The sequence below is a fragment of the Gordionus sp. m RMFG-2023 genome, chromosome 5 (assembly GCF_954871325.1).
Source record: "Gordionus sp. m RMFG-2023 chromosome 5, tfGorSpeb1-WG-v2, whole genome shotgun sequence".
Classification (NCBI taxonomy): domain Eukaryota; kingdom Metazoa; phylum Nematomorpha; class Gordioida; order Chordodea; family Parachordodidae; genus Gordionus; species Gordionus sp. m RMFG-2023.
The window spans coordinates 7,657,467-7,677,983 of NC_088779.1; the positions used below are offsets into that span (position 1 = coordinate 7,657,467).

A 20,517-nucleotide genomic window follows, 5' to 3' on the forward strand; every position below is an offset into this window, starting at 1 on the left:
CAAATAACAAAATAGTGATACAGCTGACTCCTATGTATAAGCACTCTTGATAATAGGATCATCAATCTATTTTTATAAAAAATAATGGCGATTCAAAATAATTAAGCATTAATTTTTAAAAAATTGGTGTATTTTTGCCAGATGCTTTTTGCATCAATGAGGTTTTTTGCCTCCGAGCCAAGATGTTAACCTACCAGGGATGCCTATCATCTTTATTTAAAAAACCTAACGACTCCAAACTACTCAGCCAAAATCAAAGGTTTGCCGATCGCCGATCAACCTATTTAGATCGTCATGCCGCAAAAAACGGCCGCTGACTTTAAGGCAAGAGAAACAATGCCTAGAAAATAGATCAACTTGCTTGTTGCCAGGTAGTACAAATGTCAACGGACGGGATAAGACAATCTAGTCTTTGGCCAATGGCAATTTGAAACTCATCGTTTGTGAGTAACATTTCCTTTTTCCTATTCGGGATCGCGTCTATCTATTCAAGGATTTTTTTTGCATTTCTCAGTAGTTGAAGTTAGATCGGGGCACAAACAAAGTTTTTCAAATGCACATTGAAACATGGAAACAAGGAACTTTAAAAACGGGGTGATCGGACCCTTGAAGAACTTTAGTATGCCAAGATTGTTTGGCCGTATCTAGACGTGGATCGTTCTTGGCAAAATTGGGGGGTTAAAATCCAACCACTCACCGGTAAGCTGGCAAGGAGGCAAATGACTATGGGACTAAAAGGGATTCGGTGAAATGTTTAAATTTATTCGAGGAACTTAAGGAGAAAATGTTGGAGACCCGGAAAAGATTTAAAAATGTGCAAGAATTTATATAAAAAACATTATTTGGTGAGGAAAAAACTGATGCATGGGAAGATGAGAATCTTTAGCGAATTAAAAAGAGATTGAAACAAATTGTCAAAAAAATTTAGATAATAGGAAGTTGAAAAGCCGATAGGAGAACTTAAAAGGCAGAGTTCCTTGTTCGGAATGATTTTAAAGTCTGGAGGAGGAATTATATCTTTATTGTTGAGGGAGGATATCTCGAATTTTTTTATATTTAAGGAAAGACCAAATTTCGAAGCTTCCATCTCAATACTCGATGACCGATATAATATTGGGAAAAAGATATGCCAAAAGAGCCATCGTCGAGATACTATAAATTAGGTCTAAATTGAAATAATGCTTAAAATTTTTGATCAAATCCTGAATACCTATAGTAAAGAGCATGTGAACTAGTGGATCGCTTTGCTGAATTCCCTTTTCAGAGAATATGAAAAATTCCCCGAATTTGAGTAACGAGGAAAATCCATAGCAGGAATTAAGGAAATTCCAATACTTGAGTAAATGTTGTAAGAAAGAGGGTAAAAATGAGCTCATATGCAACTTGCAGTAAACCTAATTCGTCTCAGTGTTTATACGCGCTATTTGTGAGGCCACTTCGAACCCACATCTAACTTCAGAACCTAACTGTGAGGGTAATACAAGGGAATTATTTACTATAACCTTACGACTAATCGACGAAAAATGACCCTATGACAATTGGTCTAATACCACCATCAAGTTTGGTTAAAGAAACAAGACGTGCACCAAAAAGAATAGGGCGTATATAAAGAGGAACTTCGTGAATAAGGATATTATTACAAAGTTCTGTCTTCCCTTTTTTAAAGGACTTCAAGCACTTAAGAACTTCATCACAGGTAAAAGGAATAGGAGAAGAACCATGCGGGTGAGTGTTAAAAGGGGACGATTTTCGAGAAGTTATTGAAAAATAGTAGCGTTGTTAGGAGTAATAAAATCATCAGAAGTCAAGCAGCACCGATAATATCTTCAAGGTCTAATTTTTCAGATAGATAGAGCAAATTCATCAATAATGTTATTATCAAAATTGGACACCTTCTCCATAATTGAGGCTGATAAATTATTTATTTTTGGGTTTAACTAGAACTTGGAAACTAAAACTAATCAGGTAACCATAAGGATGTTGGGGAGAAATCTGAATTCAAATTATTTACAAGAGACTTGAGGTACTTTGAAATCAATTGTCGGGCTGCTATAGGGATCCTAGATTAAGCTGGGGGCTTATGTGGGATAAGAAATAAATCAACAGAGCTTGAAGAACTACATCAGGACTGGGGTCACGCGAGGAGATTTAATAAAAGGATCTGGGAGAGAAGGGAGGGGGAATTTTCTAAAATTAAGGCATGCGGATGAACAATGTTTCCTAAATGTGCCAACTAAAGTGAAATTACTTTCAAACACACTTGGCAACAAGCGTCTACCATGATACAGGTCTGGATGGGGGATAGAATAAAGGGGGGAAAAAAATTAAAATTTTAGGAAGGGAATAAATATAGCTAAGAGGCAGTGGCCCCTACACTTTCTGAGCGAATGAAGCAGAATACCCCCCTGAAAAGTATCCCCCACCATCGAAAAAATGATAATTATTTTATGACGCCCATAAATTTCAAAACTAATTTTTATTGCATCAATTTTTAATATATAATATAAATAAAATGCAAAAATATATACTTTATAAATATTAATTTTAAATTAATAATTTAGATAAATTAGGGGAAGAGAAAGCGAAAGAATTTATAATTTCATCAATATTTAATTGTTTAAATAAATTTTTTTTCATTGATAATATGGTTAAATTATTGAGAAATGAATCTTTCATGGTACTACGAAGTCTTGTTTTAATTAATTTAATTTTACTCATGACTCTTTCGGCAGTACATGAGGTTGCAGGAATGGTTAATAAATATTTATATAAAATTCTTAAATTAGGGAAAGCAGAAGAATTTAAAAGTAGACGATAAGGTAAAATAAATGAATAGTTTTTCCAATCTGAATCGTAAGTCCCTGAATTATCATCATCATCAGAAGAAGCTAAATAATGTATTGGTAAAAATATTTTAATTAAATAAATTTACAATTCTCAGAATCTGACAAATCTTTAGATTCTTGAACCTCTAGGTCATAAGTAATAATTACATTCCCCATTTTGGCCATCTTATAAATATTTCTAAACTTCAACATTTCTTCGAAAATTTGACTTGAATATTAAATTGTAAAATTTACAGGTATCCTCGATATCTTCTTTAATAATTGATTTTTCTGCCATTCCCTTTGGCGTAAAAAATTATGTTTGATGTAAAAATTTGATCGAATCATCATTAAATCTTTCGTTAAACTGCATATGTTGTATTCATTAAAATTTAATAAAGCTAAATTAATATTAATTACCAGTAGAGAGATAATAGGAATTTATTGTTCTACTTTATCAAATCTCTGCTCTGTGTCTGCCTATAAAAAAATATAGCAGAGATAAAAAATAAGAGTAATTAAATGACCTCAGGTTCACTAATTTCATGATCATTATCAGAATCATCAGATACTATATTTTCTTATAACACCTTTTCTTTATTATTAGGACACTTCTAAAAGATAATTAAAAATATTAATTATACCAACAGCATTGAATTCCCAATTTTTACTTCTTTTTTCTTAAATTGCGATTTAATACCCTTTATAATAAGATAAGTATAAATAATTAAATATTTAATAAAAAAAATGCTTTGCTATTTGTACAATTTTGAGTAACATTCTTAAAAGCTACTATTTCAAAGCTTTTCTTTATACCGTTAAAATTAAGCCCACCATGTCTTTTTCTAATGTGATCTATCCATTTATCATATCATCTCTTATATTATGCGATTTGCAATTTTTAATTAGGGATTTGTATTTTTTTTGGCTAATATTTTTAGGAATATTTTAAAATTGGAAAAATAATTTATGACAAGAAATCTCGGATAACAACCTAATTTACTAAACATCGACCAAAATTTCCGTCAATATATATTAAATTAAATATTAAGTTGGGGGGGGGGGTCTTATTATTACATTTATAAACCAGAAATCACTTGATCATGATGGAGGTAACAAAACAGTAAAAGAATTAAATAATAAAGAAAATTTAAAAAATAAGATACCCCCACTTAAAATTTACTGAAGAAGTTGCTTCGCCCCCCCCCCCCCGTTGTAGGCGCCAGAGGTGACGTGACGAATAAGATAAACAAAGGCATATGAGCGGAGAATTTTTTAAAACTAATTTTCGATATTATGGAAGTTTAACATTATGCTGATGAAATAATTCTGAGAATCTCCATCACATGGGAGGGGGGGGAATGGCTACCCCAAGTTATAAGCCACTTTTCGGAAAAAATAAATATCCTGTTTACAAATTAGCATGCTTATTTCAACAATACAATAAAATAATAGATTTTTAATTTCTATATATTTTCACAAAAATTTGAATTCATGTCTGCCTATCGAATAAAAAAGCATGTGCTCTAATAATAAAATGGCAATTAAAAAAAATACCAATTTATTTGGGTAATGAATAATTGTGGCGCCACTTCACTTTCATTTTGGTGCTTTATTTAAATCTTGCATTTCAAATAAGATTCGACTTAATTTTTTATTTTATAAAATTGATATATTTATTATTATATAAAATAATATAAAATGGTGTTGATTTTTTAAGAAACATTTATATTTTACAAAGAAATTAAAATTAATTTTTTAGGTGTAAGTTAGACGTGAATTGTAGACGTTCAAATGTTATTAAATATAATTTTAAAATCGATTATTTTTGTATTTTGTAACATATTTATTATAATATTAATACACATCAATAATCTACTTTATTAGATATATAGGTGTACCTTAAACAAATGTCATACTTTACTTTTTTTATAAGTACAATATATTGTTATTATAGTTATTTAAATTTCTATTTTTTATCAAATTCTATAATACAATATAGGTAGGGTAGGTAAACAAATAAACAAGACTTTATATTTGCCGTATATAATTATTTATAAAATAAAAACCTGCCTATTTTGATTATTTTAATCCTATAAATATAAGTAATAGCAAACTCTTTTTAACCCAAATTTTTAACCACATAGAAGAGAAAGATTCTTCATAATTCTTAAATCCATCATTGCCCATTTCCTTTTTTATGAAAAAAGCAAAATTATTTTTGTTATGATATGGTATAATGGTCGGACTAAAAGACACCGGGCAGATATACCCCATTTTTTTGTATATTGGGAAGAATATTTTTCTGTCCCGAATTCGTTTAATATGTATGAATTTTTAGTTCATCATCATATATATGTTAATAATGACACCTTTGAATAGAAAATTAAGAAAAGAAATGATTATAAAATTAAATTTAATATAATATATGTAATGCACTTATTATTTTTTTAACAAACAATATAGAAATATTTTAATTTTTTTTATCAATCAGGCAAAGGAATAAGGAAAAGATAGAATTAAATTTAATCTACTTCTCACCATGCGAATTAATTAATTTTATTATTTTAATCAGAATAAGAAGATAAATTTTATTTGAAATAGAGAAAAATAATAAAATAAACGAGATTGTTGAAAATGATAGCCTAAATTATTTTTTTAGAGGATTTTTAATTAAAATTTCAATTTTTTTTTAAAAAAAATTAGGTTTTGAAAATATAAATACGATTGATATTAATAAATATAGTAAAATATCGTGTAGCCCCTTCGATAGAGGCAGAGAAGTCTAGTAAAGCTTAGAATCAGGGAAATCTATATATATATATTTTTTTGATAATACAATTATCGTGGGTCGGAAAACTTATACAAAATTATTTTACAAACCAGTCCAAAAAAACAGATTTTCAAAAATCGCTATGAGCCGGAAAATGTCAATAGGAATCCAATTATATAACTCGATTTAATCAATTTTAGTGAAAATAATATTATACATGCCTCGATTTCATTAAATATATTTCCAAACCTTTCTGTCATCTATGAGCATAATTTCTTGGCTAAAATATTGGGTTAGCGTTTAATTACACTTATACTTATAAAAAATGATAACTAAAAAATATTGTAATTTTTTTTTAATTCACCCAATTTTAAAATAAGATTGGAATGAAGAAAGGAATTAGGGTCAGGTTTAAATAGAAATAAAAAATTTGAGGCAGGGCAGGGTATGTGTTAAAAGAAATTTGCTTTTGAGGGACTTTCTGAGAGCACAAACTTCAAAAAAAAATATACTAATAAATTACAGCAATTTTTATTCAAGCTTATAGATTTAAAAGAAAATAAATTTGTTTATGATATATTAACAATAATTTGAAATATAAAGAAATAATACGATTTTTATGTTTACCTTCTTAAAATAAATATACATTATCTACCTGAATCCAGGTGAGGTATTTACTAAATCAAACGAGACGTAAATAAGTTCTTATTTTTTATTGAAAATAAATCGCAAAAATAAACACATAAGAAAAGGTAGTATCTTAAATAAAAAGATACAAGATATTTATGATTTAATTAAAGAATTATTATAGGAGTTTTTAAACCTGTCTAATCTATGCCCTTTTGCATATTCAGGCCATTTTGAGTTTTTAAGCTGAATATTGTTTTCATATTTTACATAATTTAATTTTTCAACAAAAATAGTTAAATAATCCCTACTATAAAGTTACCAAATTAGACAGGTTTAAATTATTTATTTTATATAATTTTATTGTGTTTTTTTTTATTTGTGTGTACTATTCTATTACGAATTTTAAAATTTCAGGTATAATAAAATAATAAAAATAATAAATTATTATTTATAATAATTTCTAATTTTTTTTTAAAAAAAATATATAAAAAAAATGGTCTCATTCTTAAATCGATTATAAAAATATAAAATTACTTTTCTTTTCATATAGGTGTAACATTTGATTAAAAAAATTTTTTTTTTGTTAAAAGACAAAGAGAAAAAAAAATATTCAAATTTTATCTTATTTTTTTTTGGGAATATATTTTCTAAAAACAAGCTTTCCCTTAAATCCACCGTTCATTTAGGCGATGTGCATTATAAAAAAGGAAAACCAAAACTCATTCTTATCTAAAAGTTGACAAAGCAAAATATTCCATAGCTATTTCAATTTATATTCAAAATTATCTTATTACGATACAATTCACGGAAAAGTCAATCGATGATCATCTATAATTATTTCGCGTATATTCTATTCGGCTTCTTCACAATTAAAGGTTTAAAAAAATTAAATTTAAAAAAAAATCTCATTAATGTTTTCAATCCAATTTGTAATATTCATTATCGACACTAGTGTTGTTAAACGGCTCGTTTTGAGTCGATTTTTAAAAACAGCTAAGTCAATATTCTATCCATAAAATTATTACGCAAACCTGAAGATTTTGCTCAAATAAGGAACAAAGGTCTAGACATATATTAACAAAATCTTGAGGCTTAGGGCATAATTTTTTTGGCTAAAACATTGAGTTAGCCGTTTTAGAGAAGTGGCTCAAAATGAGCCATTTAACAACACTAATCGACACTGTCCTTATTTCACAATATAAATTAGATTGTAAGAGATTAAGGTATAGCCCATTTTTGGTCAAATAGAGGCATAATTTAAATATTTATTTAGCTAAAAACTTTAATTTAGGCGTTTTTTGGGTTTGAACAACACAATTTTTTTTGCATTGAAACATTCTCGTTTTTAGAGTTTTCCTTCCCGCTTTTTAAATCAGTGAGAAATGTCGCAATATGTCCAAATTTTTTTTTATATTTATTTTACTTAGTAGATGCATAGAAAAATTAAATTCCTATGATAATTTTCACATAATATAACTACCATTTTATCTAAGTCCAATTATAAAATATCGACAAGCTAGTGCGGAGTGTAATCTTAAAGATTACATTTTATAACTTAAAAATATCTAAAATCAGTGATCTAATTACTCGACCTGCAGGGCCTCTAAATTTTGGGCGGGTAAATTTTTACAGAAAAACTTCGGGTTTAGGCCGGTTCTTAATTTTAATTAAAAAACCTTTGAACAAAGTAAATTTATTATCATTTAATTTTCCTCCTATGGGTTGGGAAACTTGAAAGAATATGTTTTATGGGCTAAGCCGGGCAACTGAAATATATTTAGATAAATAAATCACGTGGCCTGCCAAAAAACCTTTTTAAATTTTTAACGGGCAAAATCACGTTGAATTCTATTTTATATCCTTCATATTCTTAGAGTTGTTAAAAGAGGGGAAAAAATTGTGAAATTTGGGCCCAACACCTTTTTAAAAATAATTTTTTCAGAAAGATTTGGGAAGGAGGGTAGCAACTTCCCCATCTTAAATAGAACTATATAAAGCGAATGATCGAACGATAAATCTTTGCAACATTATCCGTGTGTTTTATTTTATACCTTTCTAAAAAAAATTAAATATAAAAATAACTCGAGGAACATCAAATTAGAACAAATTATCTAATTAAAAAAATAATCAATATTCACTTATAAAAACAGTAAAAAAATATACACCGATATTTCATTTAATTTTTCACACGTCAAAAAATTTATAATTCAATCATAATTTTATATTATAATTACCACTAATTAATAAAAGAAATTGTTTTTTAAGGTGTTAATCAATACCCTCATCTAAAATCGTAAGGAAATTAAACAATTATAATAATGAATATATATGGGCGTAAATTTATATTATTTTACAAATCGGAAATGAATGGAAATTAATAATACTTTTTTTTTTTTAAAATATCATTAACAAACAAAATTGGCCCTTCAGATAAAAATTTTCTTCCCCTTAGGATTTTATATAAAAAAATTAAACTAAGATTTCATATATAAATTTTTTTTTATCTCTCCCATATCACATTTTACACAAAAAGTGTCAATGTCGTTTGTAATAAAAAAATCTTTTTTCTCGCGTTAAAAAATCTACCAAAGAAGATCTAAATTAAGAATCTAAAGATGAATTAACAAACAAGGCCGCATTGGCACCTCTTGACTCAGATAGAAAATGTGATGCATTTTTTTTTATTTCGGGGAGATTTAAATCCAACGTGCTGAACTGAATGAATAAAAATCTTTACGAGTTAAATTTTAATTATTTTACTATGGGTAAATTGTTTTTTAAAATGATTTAGATCAGTAAGAAAACGTAAATTGAAAAAATCTATTTTACTAATATTATAATTAATTACCATTTTCAATATTTTTTAAATCGAAATAATAAATAAATTAAAATTTTTTATTTTCAAGATTAATCTTTAATGTATAAAATTTCAATATAAATTGCACAAGCCACAAGGAATGCATGTAATTTGATCCCACACTTCAATTTTCCAATACCATTCATTTCAACTATCATTCATTGCCGACATTTTGTTATAAATTTCATTCATTATTATAATAAAAAATCGCAAAAGTATTTTATTATAATAATATAAAGAAAAATATAAAACTACTTAAATTAAAATTATGCAAATAGATTCAATTTACTTTAACATTCTTAAGATGACACATGATTTATTTCCATTTTTCCATATATTCTCTTACCTTACTTTTTAAAAGTTTTTTTTTTAAAATAAATAAATATCTTAAATAAGAGAACTTTAAAGAAACAATAAATTATAATATTAAATTTAAAAGCAAAGTTCTAAATAAATTAACATTTAAAACCCATTTTTTACGGCAAAAATTACCTATACAAATTCAGCATGTAGTTAATTGCCAGATATTTTAATTCATAGGGGTGAGTTTTTCTCTTATAATAATTTATAGAGGGGATTTGCACCCCACAACCTTTCCACCACGCCTTTGATGCTCTTTTGCTCAGCTTTCGATTGGTTTTAATAAAAAATTTCCTCTTTGATATTATTTATATCAGAGACCTGCAGAGGCACCATTTGCATGGCCCGGCCCGGCTTTAAATTTTTTAGGCCGGCCCGGCCCAGATATTTTTTAAAAAATTTTTTTACGGCCCGGCCCGGATTTATAGATTTAAGGCCCGGCCCGAATAAATTAAAAAAAAATTTTTTACGGCCCGGCCCGGATTTAAAAATTTAAAGCCCGGCCCGGATATTTTAAAAAAAAATTTCAGGCCCGGCTCGGAATTTTTTAAAATTATATTCGACCTGGTATATAAAAAAATTCACCTATGAGGTATTTTACCAAATTTTTCAGCGAGTATTATCGCTTATTATTTAAAAAATACATGAAAAAAGCTAATATTTTGAGAATATTATATTGAATTTATAAAAATTATAAAACTGTTATTTATAAAAATGGATATTTTGAGCATATAACTATATTTTTTGCATTTACTATAAAAATAAAACTAATATTCATAAAAATGGTAATAATATTTGAGCATATACTATAATTTATATTGCATTTAAAAAAAATAAAACTAATATTTAATTTATAAAAATGGAAAATATTTTGAGAATATAATATATTGTATTTAATTTACTATTTAATTTATAAAATAAAAATAAATCGCTATTTAAAAAAATGCATGTATAATAAATAGTATTTTGAAAATATAATCTAATTGCACAATATTAATATAATTTATTTTATAATTTTTAAATATTTTATATTACATTTATAGGTTGGTTTTTCAGGTGTAAAAAAAAATTATTAATTTTCATGGATTTACCATCACATTTATGTCTTTTTAGATGTGATGTACCATGTTTATAATTATAAGATAATATACTTGAACAATTCTTACATTGTACGTAGCCAATGTTTTTTTTATTTTCATCTTTGATGATGTTAAATTTAGCCCATATTTCAGATTTTAAATTATTATTTGTATTTCTAAAAGAATAAATATTATATTTAATTTTATTAATTATATCATTAGTATTTTGTGCCATGATATTCCTTTATTTGATTGTTTTGGTAAATATTCTAAAAATTTAGATATGAATTATAAAAAATATATTATTAATACTTGAATATTGGGGCTTATTTAAGATATTCCTTTATTTGATTGTTTTGGTAAAATATGTTGTAAAAATTTAGATATGAATTATAAAAAAATATATTAATACTTTGAATAAATTTGCAGGAAATTAATAATTAGATCGATCTGTAGGTGTTAGGTGTGTTAACCATTACCCAATATTATATTAATCATAACTATAATATAATATAATCTTATAACCATTAACTCATAATGTTAAAATTTTTATAAAAAATATTAAGGCCAGGCCCGGGTTTAAGAATCTTAGGCCCGGCCCGGATATATTTAAAAAAAATTTTTTTAGGCCCGGCCCGGCCCGGCCCGCATATTTAAAAAATTTAAAATACGGCCCGGGCCGGGCCGGGCCTGCAGGTCTCTGATTTATATCAAGATTTTTATAACATAATATTTTATTTTTTATTGTTTTAATTTAGATTTACAATTAATATTTTTGTCACTATATTTTGAATAATATAACTGTTTATCCTCATAACATTTAAGAATTTAAGTCTTGATCATCGAATGTGGTTGGCTGGCAAAATTATTTGCGTAGCGATATTAGCCTATCCTCATAGCACCGATGGAAAATATCTTTTGTTACTTTTAAAATCGTCCATATTTTATCAATTAATTAATATGCCATTATTTATAAAATGTAGTAGAAAAAATAATCATTTATAATTGTAAATAGTATGGATCAATAAAAAGAATTGAATTTGTCCTAAAAATCTAAAAATGTTACAAATATATGAATAATAGTGAGGAATATGCTTAGACGTTAACCAGTTTAAAGGCCGGCAGAAAACTCACGCATTTAATTGTAAAAAATATGGAAAAGCCTGCGCGCAGAATCGCTTGCAGACCTCTAATATCTACTTTATTTAGCCTCAAATAAGAACTAATAAGCATTCTATTCCTATGATTATCTAAGATTTTTTGATAGATGGTCAAGAATTTTAGAGCAACCAATATTTTTTTTAAAAAATACAACGCTCTCTAATCTGATCACCAAACTCAAATATAATTACTATCGCTTATCAATATAGTCGGGTAGTTTTACTATATTATTAGCCGTTTAAGCCAATTTTCTGCCAGCTAAAAAATTGGTGAAATTGAGTTTTTAGTGGAAACTATCACTTTTACCTAAGGTGTTTATCCTAAAAATATAGAAACTCAAACTTGAAAGAAACTAATTAAAATTCCTTGATGCTAGCGGATTTTCTCCGGCACGCGCTTGCAGATTTCCCCAATTAGCTGACATTTAGCCATTACCCAATTATACTTATCAGATATTTTATGTGACTAAAATATCAAGCAATACAAAAAAATAAACTTATTTTCAAAGATTTGGCCAATAACCGTATAAATTATCAAAATTACGTTACTTTTATAGCTGTTTTATTTTCATGGTTATATAATTATTATTAGGATAAGATAATAAAAAAAATTAATAACCTAATAATCTTCATAATCAATAATGCTCCCTTTTTTTTCAACACATCAAAAAGCAAATGATTCTTTCTTCCTGTATTTATGTAATGTGTTTTCTAATATATAAAAAAAGGAAACATTCTTTTGATCTAAAATATTTTATAAATTGAAAGAGAAAAAAAGCAAAAACGAAAGAAAGCAAGAAGGGAAGGGCGAAAAAGATAAGATAATGTTTATAATCATAAAAAAATAAAAATTAATTTTGTTTATTTTGTAAACTTATTTTTCTTACTTTTTTTTACAACAGCCAAAAAATCTATATTTGTGTAATTTTTTAAAAATACCACACGATTCCCCCTTCCCCTCGAAAATAAGAAAATTTAGCTGTAACTTAGCCCTTAAATTTATTAATAAAATACAAATCCCAAGCTATGTATTGTTTGTTTTATTATACATTTTGTATAACAAAATATGTACAAAAATAAATTCCAAAATTATATCCCTTATCTTTGTATACTTTAAATTTAGAACCGGTCAGGGATAAATCGAGGGGAGGGGAATTATTAAAATTATACCGGGAAAAAATAATCCGACTTTTGCTTAAGAGGCAAACATTGCAATATTGCAAAATATATAACTAATAAATTTTTTAAAAGTGTAACTCAATAATAGTAATTATTAACATTCCTTATCTTCTTTAAATAATCAAGTAATTTTACCTATCTTGTCTTGATCTATGTATGTGTCATAATTTAATTATTACATAATTTAAAAAAAAACATTATTTACAAATCTTTAAAAAAAAATTAATAAAATTATATTTATTTTCGTAAAAGGGAAACAAATAATTTTAAAAAAATGAAAATGTTCAATTGAAAATTTTCTTTTTGTAAGGGCTTTAATAAATAAAATGTATAATTTAATTTTTAAATCTTGTTTTAAACATAAACATTTTCGCAAGCCTATTAATTTTTTATTTTGTTTAAAACCAAAAAAAGAGGCTAATTTTCAAAGTTTTTTTTATTATTATACAGATATGCATTGTTTTATTTTTCTTTTCAATTCATACCAACTTAATTAATCATTCATTTTTCGTTTCCTTCACTCATTATATTAAATTGTTCAACGACTTAAATGTTATGCCATGCTAAAGCTAATAAGATTAAAGAAAATAATTTTATGATTACAATGCGGTTTCTTAAAAAAGTATGAAAAGTGACCCCACTAGGAAACTGCCAGTGTGAATTGTGATTATAAATAGAGGAAGTATTATTTAAAAGAATGATTACTATTTATTAATATATTATACAATGAAATCTCATTCACCAAAAACTATTACACCTATCTTTTCTCTTTATAAAGATTAATTTCTTTTGCTATTTATATTTTTTGAATTTACTCAAAAATAAAATTTCTCTTATCCTCTGTCCCAAAATCTTAAAAATTTTCCAACTTTTATAGCCTAAGATATATTTTAGTAATATAAATAACCATTCAATTCTCAGGTGGGGTTCCAGGTTATCTGCTTCTTTTTTTCAAGTACATTATGTCATTGATTCATCTAGCTTATTACTAATATTAAGTTATTAAGTCAATTGGCCATTTTCTTGGTGTAAGATGGGTTTTTTTGGCTAGGTTCAAAATTTACCCTTTTAGGCGTGTTTAACAAAAATTAAAGTGTGATATTTTGTCTGGTGTTTTCTTTTTGTTATAAGTATTTTTGTCCAGACCACTACGTGATTCTAAGGTGACAAACCCAGATTACCTTAAGCATTATAAAACATATGATGGATTCCATATCAAATCAACCAAGGTTTCAACCCGACTCCTTCAAACACTTACTCCCTTAGATAATGGGCGTAAGAGCAGGGCATTTTTGAATGCATTTCATTAATTTACAAATATCTCAAGATGAATTCTCAAATAATTTTTTTATTTTCATTTAGACAATTAAATTGATATATATGATGATATTTATGTTAAGTTTTGATTAAATTTAGCCATATAAAGGGCATAACTTTTAGACCCATGTTCAGCTCAGTTTAGGATTTTTTACAAATATAACGCAGTCTGTCTGATATGCATGTAAAAAAAATTTTCTATGGCCATTTCTGGTTTTGTAGTTCTGGTTTTTGGTATTAATCGGGTTTTTATCACATTTATTTATATGTAATATTAAAGATTTATTGCTATTAAATTATTGCACTAACTCAATTTAATCTTGAGATAAATATTTCTTCTTAAACCAAGTCAAAAGAACTCGTTACCCTTACTCTTCCTTCATAAAATCGTTGATATTTGAAAAATGACTTATCCAAAATACATTTGGAATGCATATTCTAAAAGTAATAATGAAGCTACTTTAGATTGCAGATTATAATTAACCGGTTTATATAATATCATGGTGGATATCACCCAATCGAGTATGGAGTTAAGATTCTCCTTTTTTTAACTACCAAAACATTTTAATCACAAATTAAGTTTGAAATATGAATCACTGACATAATTGTCCTAGGCAAAAAGACCGGGAGAAAAGTACCCCTGACAAAAATACCCTGGAAAAAATAACCATATTTTTTTAAAGTTTTTCTTTCAGCTTCACACAATAAGTTTATCTCGGTAGCACTTATTGTAATATTTTTCTTTCAGCTTCAATATTAATTATTTTCTGACTTTTCAAGTCTAAAATTTTATTAGCCTATAAATGTATTTAGCTTCACATTGTTGGTTAACCTTTGTCAAATTTAGATTTTTTAACTTTGGTCAAATCTTGTCAATTTTAGATTTTATTTGTTTATAAATATTTTTATCACATCAGTTATATTATTCTATAAGTTCAAGTCAAAAATTTTATTACTTATAAATGTATTTGCTTCACATTTGGTTAAATTTAGTCAAATTTAGATTTTTTTACTTTGCTCATTACAATTTTGATTTTAGAAAAAGGAACTTATAAAAATCAAAACTAAGAGATTATATTCAACAAGAAAGTTGTTGTAGTTGTTGAAAAAAAGAAGAAATAAATTTAATATTTCTTTAAAAAAGGGTAATTTAAAAAATTTCCATAGCATTTAAATATTTTTTTTAAAAATTGATTTATTTTTGCCCGCGTCATTTTTTCCAGGACATTTAGGTCAGTGATTCTTGACACATATATTATTCAATTCAATACTTATTTAAGATTAATTAAATATTATTGTTATAGTTACTACTTATTACCATAAATATTATAATTAGATTTTTTATTTTTTCTTTCTTTCTTTCTCGATAGAATATTTATCAGAGAACCTGCAGGTTTAAAATCCGAAATCTGACCCAGAGCGGGTTGTAAAAAAATTTTAAAAATTTGAACGGAGTTATAATTAAAATTCCTGTCAGGTTTTGTAAATTTTAATTCAGGCCAAGATTAAAATTTTGACTTATGTCTCGGGTTTGGATTTTTTATTATTTTCAAACGCGGCTAGAAATATGTTTAAAAATTTCGCTTTTTTGAATAATTTTGGTTTGTATTTTAAAAAAATTGTTCCGAGAGGAAAGTAAAAAATACTAGCAGTAAAATGAAATAGCAAAATGTCCATTTATTTGATTTTACCCCTGGATTTTAATTTTTAAGCTTGATTGGGTTGCAATCATACCATTTTTCGTTACGGGTTCGATCGGCAGGTTCTTTGATTCATATTAAAAATATTACTCAAAATATATTGTGAAATTTATTACCCCCACCCCCCAACTAAAAAAGGAGGCTAATAATTTAATTTATACTGGATAAAATGATATAAATTTTGCAAGTATAGACTTTATTTTAAACAACATTATCTTTGAATAGCAAATGTCATAAAAATAAAAAACCATGCTGAAATATCTCCTCAATTTAATTCTATATAAATTTTATATAAATCTATAAGTTTTTTTAACTCGCACGTTTTACCTCTCATTGCAACATAAACATTACATGATGATTGGAAAGATGCATTAATAACTATAGCTATATTTATAATAAAAGCAAAAAAAAATGGCATGTTTTGGGTGAGGAAAATAAGGGACTAAAAACTACTGACTAGGGTTAGGAGAACTGAATATATTTTACTAAAAAGGGGCTAAAAATCTATTATAACTGAGAACGCGTTTAAAATAATCTGAACAAAACACGTTGAGATTTACCACAACTCCTGGCTTTGAAAATATTAGTTATTTCCTATCCACATAGAAGCCTGTCCTCTGTAATATGGAAAAAAATTTCTTCCGCTTATATAGACATTGATCTCACGCCACAGCCCGGTAGACCCCACCCCTCACAATTGATACTGAGACTAGTAATGGCTAAAATATAAAGTATAATACTTACTATTTGCTTAATCACTCTATTTTTGAATAGTTAATATAATGAATGCAATATATTTTAAACTCTTAGTTAGATCGATCAAACATGTAGTACACATTATATACAAATTATCCCTTTTTAAGTATAAATGATCATTATTATAATTTTACAATTATTTTATTTTTTCTTTTACCTGGCAAAAATCGATATTTTTTGGAAGGGATTAAGAGGTTGTAATTCATGATTTTTTTGCAATTCTTTTTTAAAAAATTATTCTTTTATCAATATTAAATAAAATTTTACCCTCTCCTGCTTTATTTCATAAAAAAAATGTTAATCTTCCAAAATATCAATCGACGAATTATGTTATTCTTATTGGTATTTTTATTTGATTCAGATATTGAAATTAAAAATTAATTTTTTGAATTTTACGGATAATTTCAAGTCGATAATTATAAATTTCTAATTAGAATAACGTCGATTAATTTCCAATAATACGAATAATTTAGACTAAATAAAAATCATTTATTTGAACGACTAATTTTTTTAAAGAAATATTATCAAATCGAATGAGTTACATTTCATTTTAAATACACCCCCCCCCCCCCCCCCTCCACCATTCCAATTATCTATAATTGTCTATTTGAATCGTCAAATACACAGATATTTGTAGTCAAATTTAAATAAATGTTTTTTAAAGATAATAATATCTTAATTTTATATATGATTAGGAAAATGAATCTTGTAATATCAATTTTATAATAATTTTAAAATTAATTGTCATTTTATAATTAATGTTTCGCTCTTTCCTTGGCAGAGTCTTGCACTGATTCATGTTTAATATTATTATCTTCTTTAATATTTTTAATCAAACCTATAAATATTGACAATCTCTTTCTAAAAAAAAATAGAAAGGAATTGTTAGTAAAATGCCATTTCTCTTAAAGGGGGGTTAATTTGTAAAAACATCCGATTGAGATTTTAGCCAAAGTAATATTATGCAAGTCTCGAGATTTCGCAAATAGAGATAAATCCCTTTCTTGCATCTATAAGCAAAATCTCTAAGATTATATAATATTAGCTAAAATCGTAATCGGGTTGCTTTTAAAAATCGATCCTAATCGGGATTTTTAACTCTCCTAGGTAGAACATTTTTAAAATTACCCATTTTTTAAAAAAAATTGAGAAAATTTTTAATATTGTGGTATTTTTACCCAGGACATTTCTCTCCGTAATTCCTACTTATTGGGGTTAATTTGTGTTGATATTTTGATTTAAATCAAATACTAATATGTAACTCAGAGAAGTAGAAATTTGGATTTAAAAAAATCATATATCATAAATTCTTTTATCTCACTATCATATTACAAGTAAATAGTTAAAGCTTCAGGAGCCCCCGATCAGTCAATCAAAAATTCGATATGTCATATGTAAATACTGAAAAAAAATCAAACTCGTCGATATCAATATTATTTAGTCGGAGAGAAAGTCATTCAATATTTTCTAAAACGAATACTATTAATATTATGAATGTTCTCAAATAAAACTTAAAGGAAATTTAAAATTTTATTTTTTTGACTATTAAAATAATGGTAGTTTTACTATTTTTAAGCTAATGTTATTTCTCGATTGAGTGTCCTGATGCATTAGCATAATTTCAAATGCTTAGGTAATATTCGTTTTTATTATATAATCTTCTTAATTTAAAGTAATCTTGATTACGAGTTTTGTGGCAATTGTTTTTTGTGTCCAAAAAGTCAAACATTTTTGGAAATCTCCCTGTCTATTAGATGTTAATAATTATGATAAATATGTATTAATTAATCTTTTTCTTCTTAGGATAAATCAATTGTTTGTAACAGAATATTGCATAAAAAATAAAATAAACAATCTAATCAATTTTAAAATGATTCTATGGTTATTTGATAAAATTGAAATTTTTTTTAGCTACACGTAAATTAGCCTATTATTTAAGTCGTTGTCTTTCACTATATTTCAATATTTTGATCAGATTTGATAAATGGAATTGTATTGAAAATATTGATTTAAATCACTAATTTTTATTTAAAAAATGAGGGTTATTATCTCGATCAAATTAATTTTTATTGGCCAACCCTACTGATAAACCCAGAGATGTTCTAATTCCAATCTTTCTCTAATTTTTTTAACCTGATTTTTAATTTTTTGTAAGTTCCATGCTGGTTTTTGGCTGATTTGCAGAGCTCTGCCTATTTAGTCATTGAGATAAGAGAAGTTCACTTTACAGCGCTGTGTATTGCGTACTTTATCCAAGATCTTCTTAAGGGGAAGGGTAGCTTTCCCATAATTTTGGAGGGGCTTTGGTTTATTTTTTCCTGGTTTTGGACTCTTTTTTTAAACAAGCCTTTTTTTGTATGAAAAATTTTAATTAGTCATTATTATAATTAGCTTTATTTTTACTTACATATTTTAAAATACGTAGAGATTATAAGTCTGCAAATGGCAAAATTTTCAGGCCCGGTTCGGTTGGAATTTAGCTTTTTTGGCCAAATGTGTACTAGGTCCAACTCATTTTCATTTTTTTTTACTAAAACTACTGGGATTTGCCAGGGTTTTTTTTAAATACAAGGCTTAGCCTCAAGTATGTGTAGTTGAACACCAAAGTAAACAATTATTTATAATATTGTAAAAACACAACACTTCATGGGATTTCACTTCTATCAAATATCAAAATACATCAATAATCCAGTTTAGCCCAATTGGGCCCAATTTTTTTCAGACGTTACCTGGCCCATGGAGTGGGTCAGGAAGTCGGGCATTGCAGGCATTTAATAAAGATTGGCATAATATTTTCTTTTTATTTCGATGAGAAAGGGGGTTGGAGGATTATAGGAATGGAGGGAGAGAGATCATTTTATTTAACTTAAGATGATTTTTCACGAAAACTTAAATTTTCGAGGAGGGGATTAACCCTCCCCTTCATAGTTATGTCGGTGTACGAATAAATATAAATATGGTTCTAGTGTTCTTAAAAATTACTCTAGTAGCAGTCACAATAATTATATATTTAACTCTAAAACTAGTTACATAAGGTTACTTATCCCGAATAATGAAAAAACAATTTATTTAAAGAATAATTTATTCGTATTCTTAATATACCAATTGACTCGGATACGTATCGAACAACGAATATTTATTTAAGTTTAGTTAAATTTCCTTTTATTTTTTTAAATATTACCATAAAAATCTATTCAATTTTTTTAATATCTCATTGTTCCTGATATTTTATTAAATAATAAACTAAAACCACCATCAGATTTATCGAAATCCTTATTATAAGTTAAAAATAATTTTTTTTTATAGCTAGGCTAGGTCGGATTGTATTTTTTTTGTGTATATTACATTTATAATATAATGAAAAATTGAAAAAAAACGTTCAAAAATGTCACACCACCACACGCAATTAAATAGCTAATTTTCATTTCATTGTTTTTTTAACGCTTTTTTTTATAGTAGTATTCCGAAAAGGAAATTGATTTTGCAGAATAAAAAAAATTCATTTGTTTAAAATTTATATATTTTTGATAAACTATTATTTGTGATTATAAAAATTATAATGATAAGATAATAATATAAGTTCGAACAAAAAAAATGATCTTTTAAAATCTATAAATATAGAGAAGAATGTATGTAACACCTTAAAAATATATACTATTTTATTGATTGATTTGGGAGAGTTTTATGTATTCATAATGATTTGTTGAAACTATATATAATTAAAACATAATTATCCTATCTTTGCTTTACTTATTTTGTTTATATTTTTTTACCCTCCTTATGTAAAGTTTTTATTAGAAGTTTTTTTTTACTAATTTATTTAACCCCAATTAATAAATCAGTATATTCATTTTACGTTGATTTGGTTTTATATATAAAGT

At 26.3% G+C, this 20,517-nt stretch overlaps 1 protein-coding gene across 1 annotated transcript in view; it reads left to right on the forward strand.

Moving 5' to 3' along the window:
• The first annotated feature begins 6,849 nt into the window (after positions 1-6,849).
• LOC135929614 (uncharacterized) overlaps positions 6,850-20,517 on the forward strand; it is a 33,157-nt gene continuing 19,489 nt past the window's right edge. Inside the window, exon 1 of the mRNA XM_065466279.1 lies at positions 6,850-7,103. Within this exon, the coding sequence (XP_065322351.1) occupies positions 7,049-7,103 (55 nt within the window). The 5' untranslated portion in view covers positions 6,850-7,048. The remainder of the gene's footprint in view (positions 7,104-20,517) is intronic.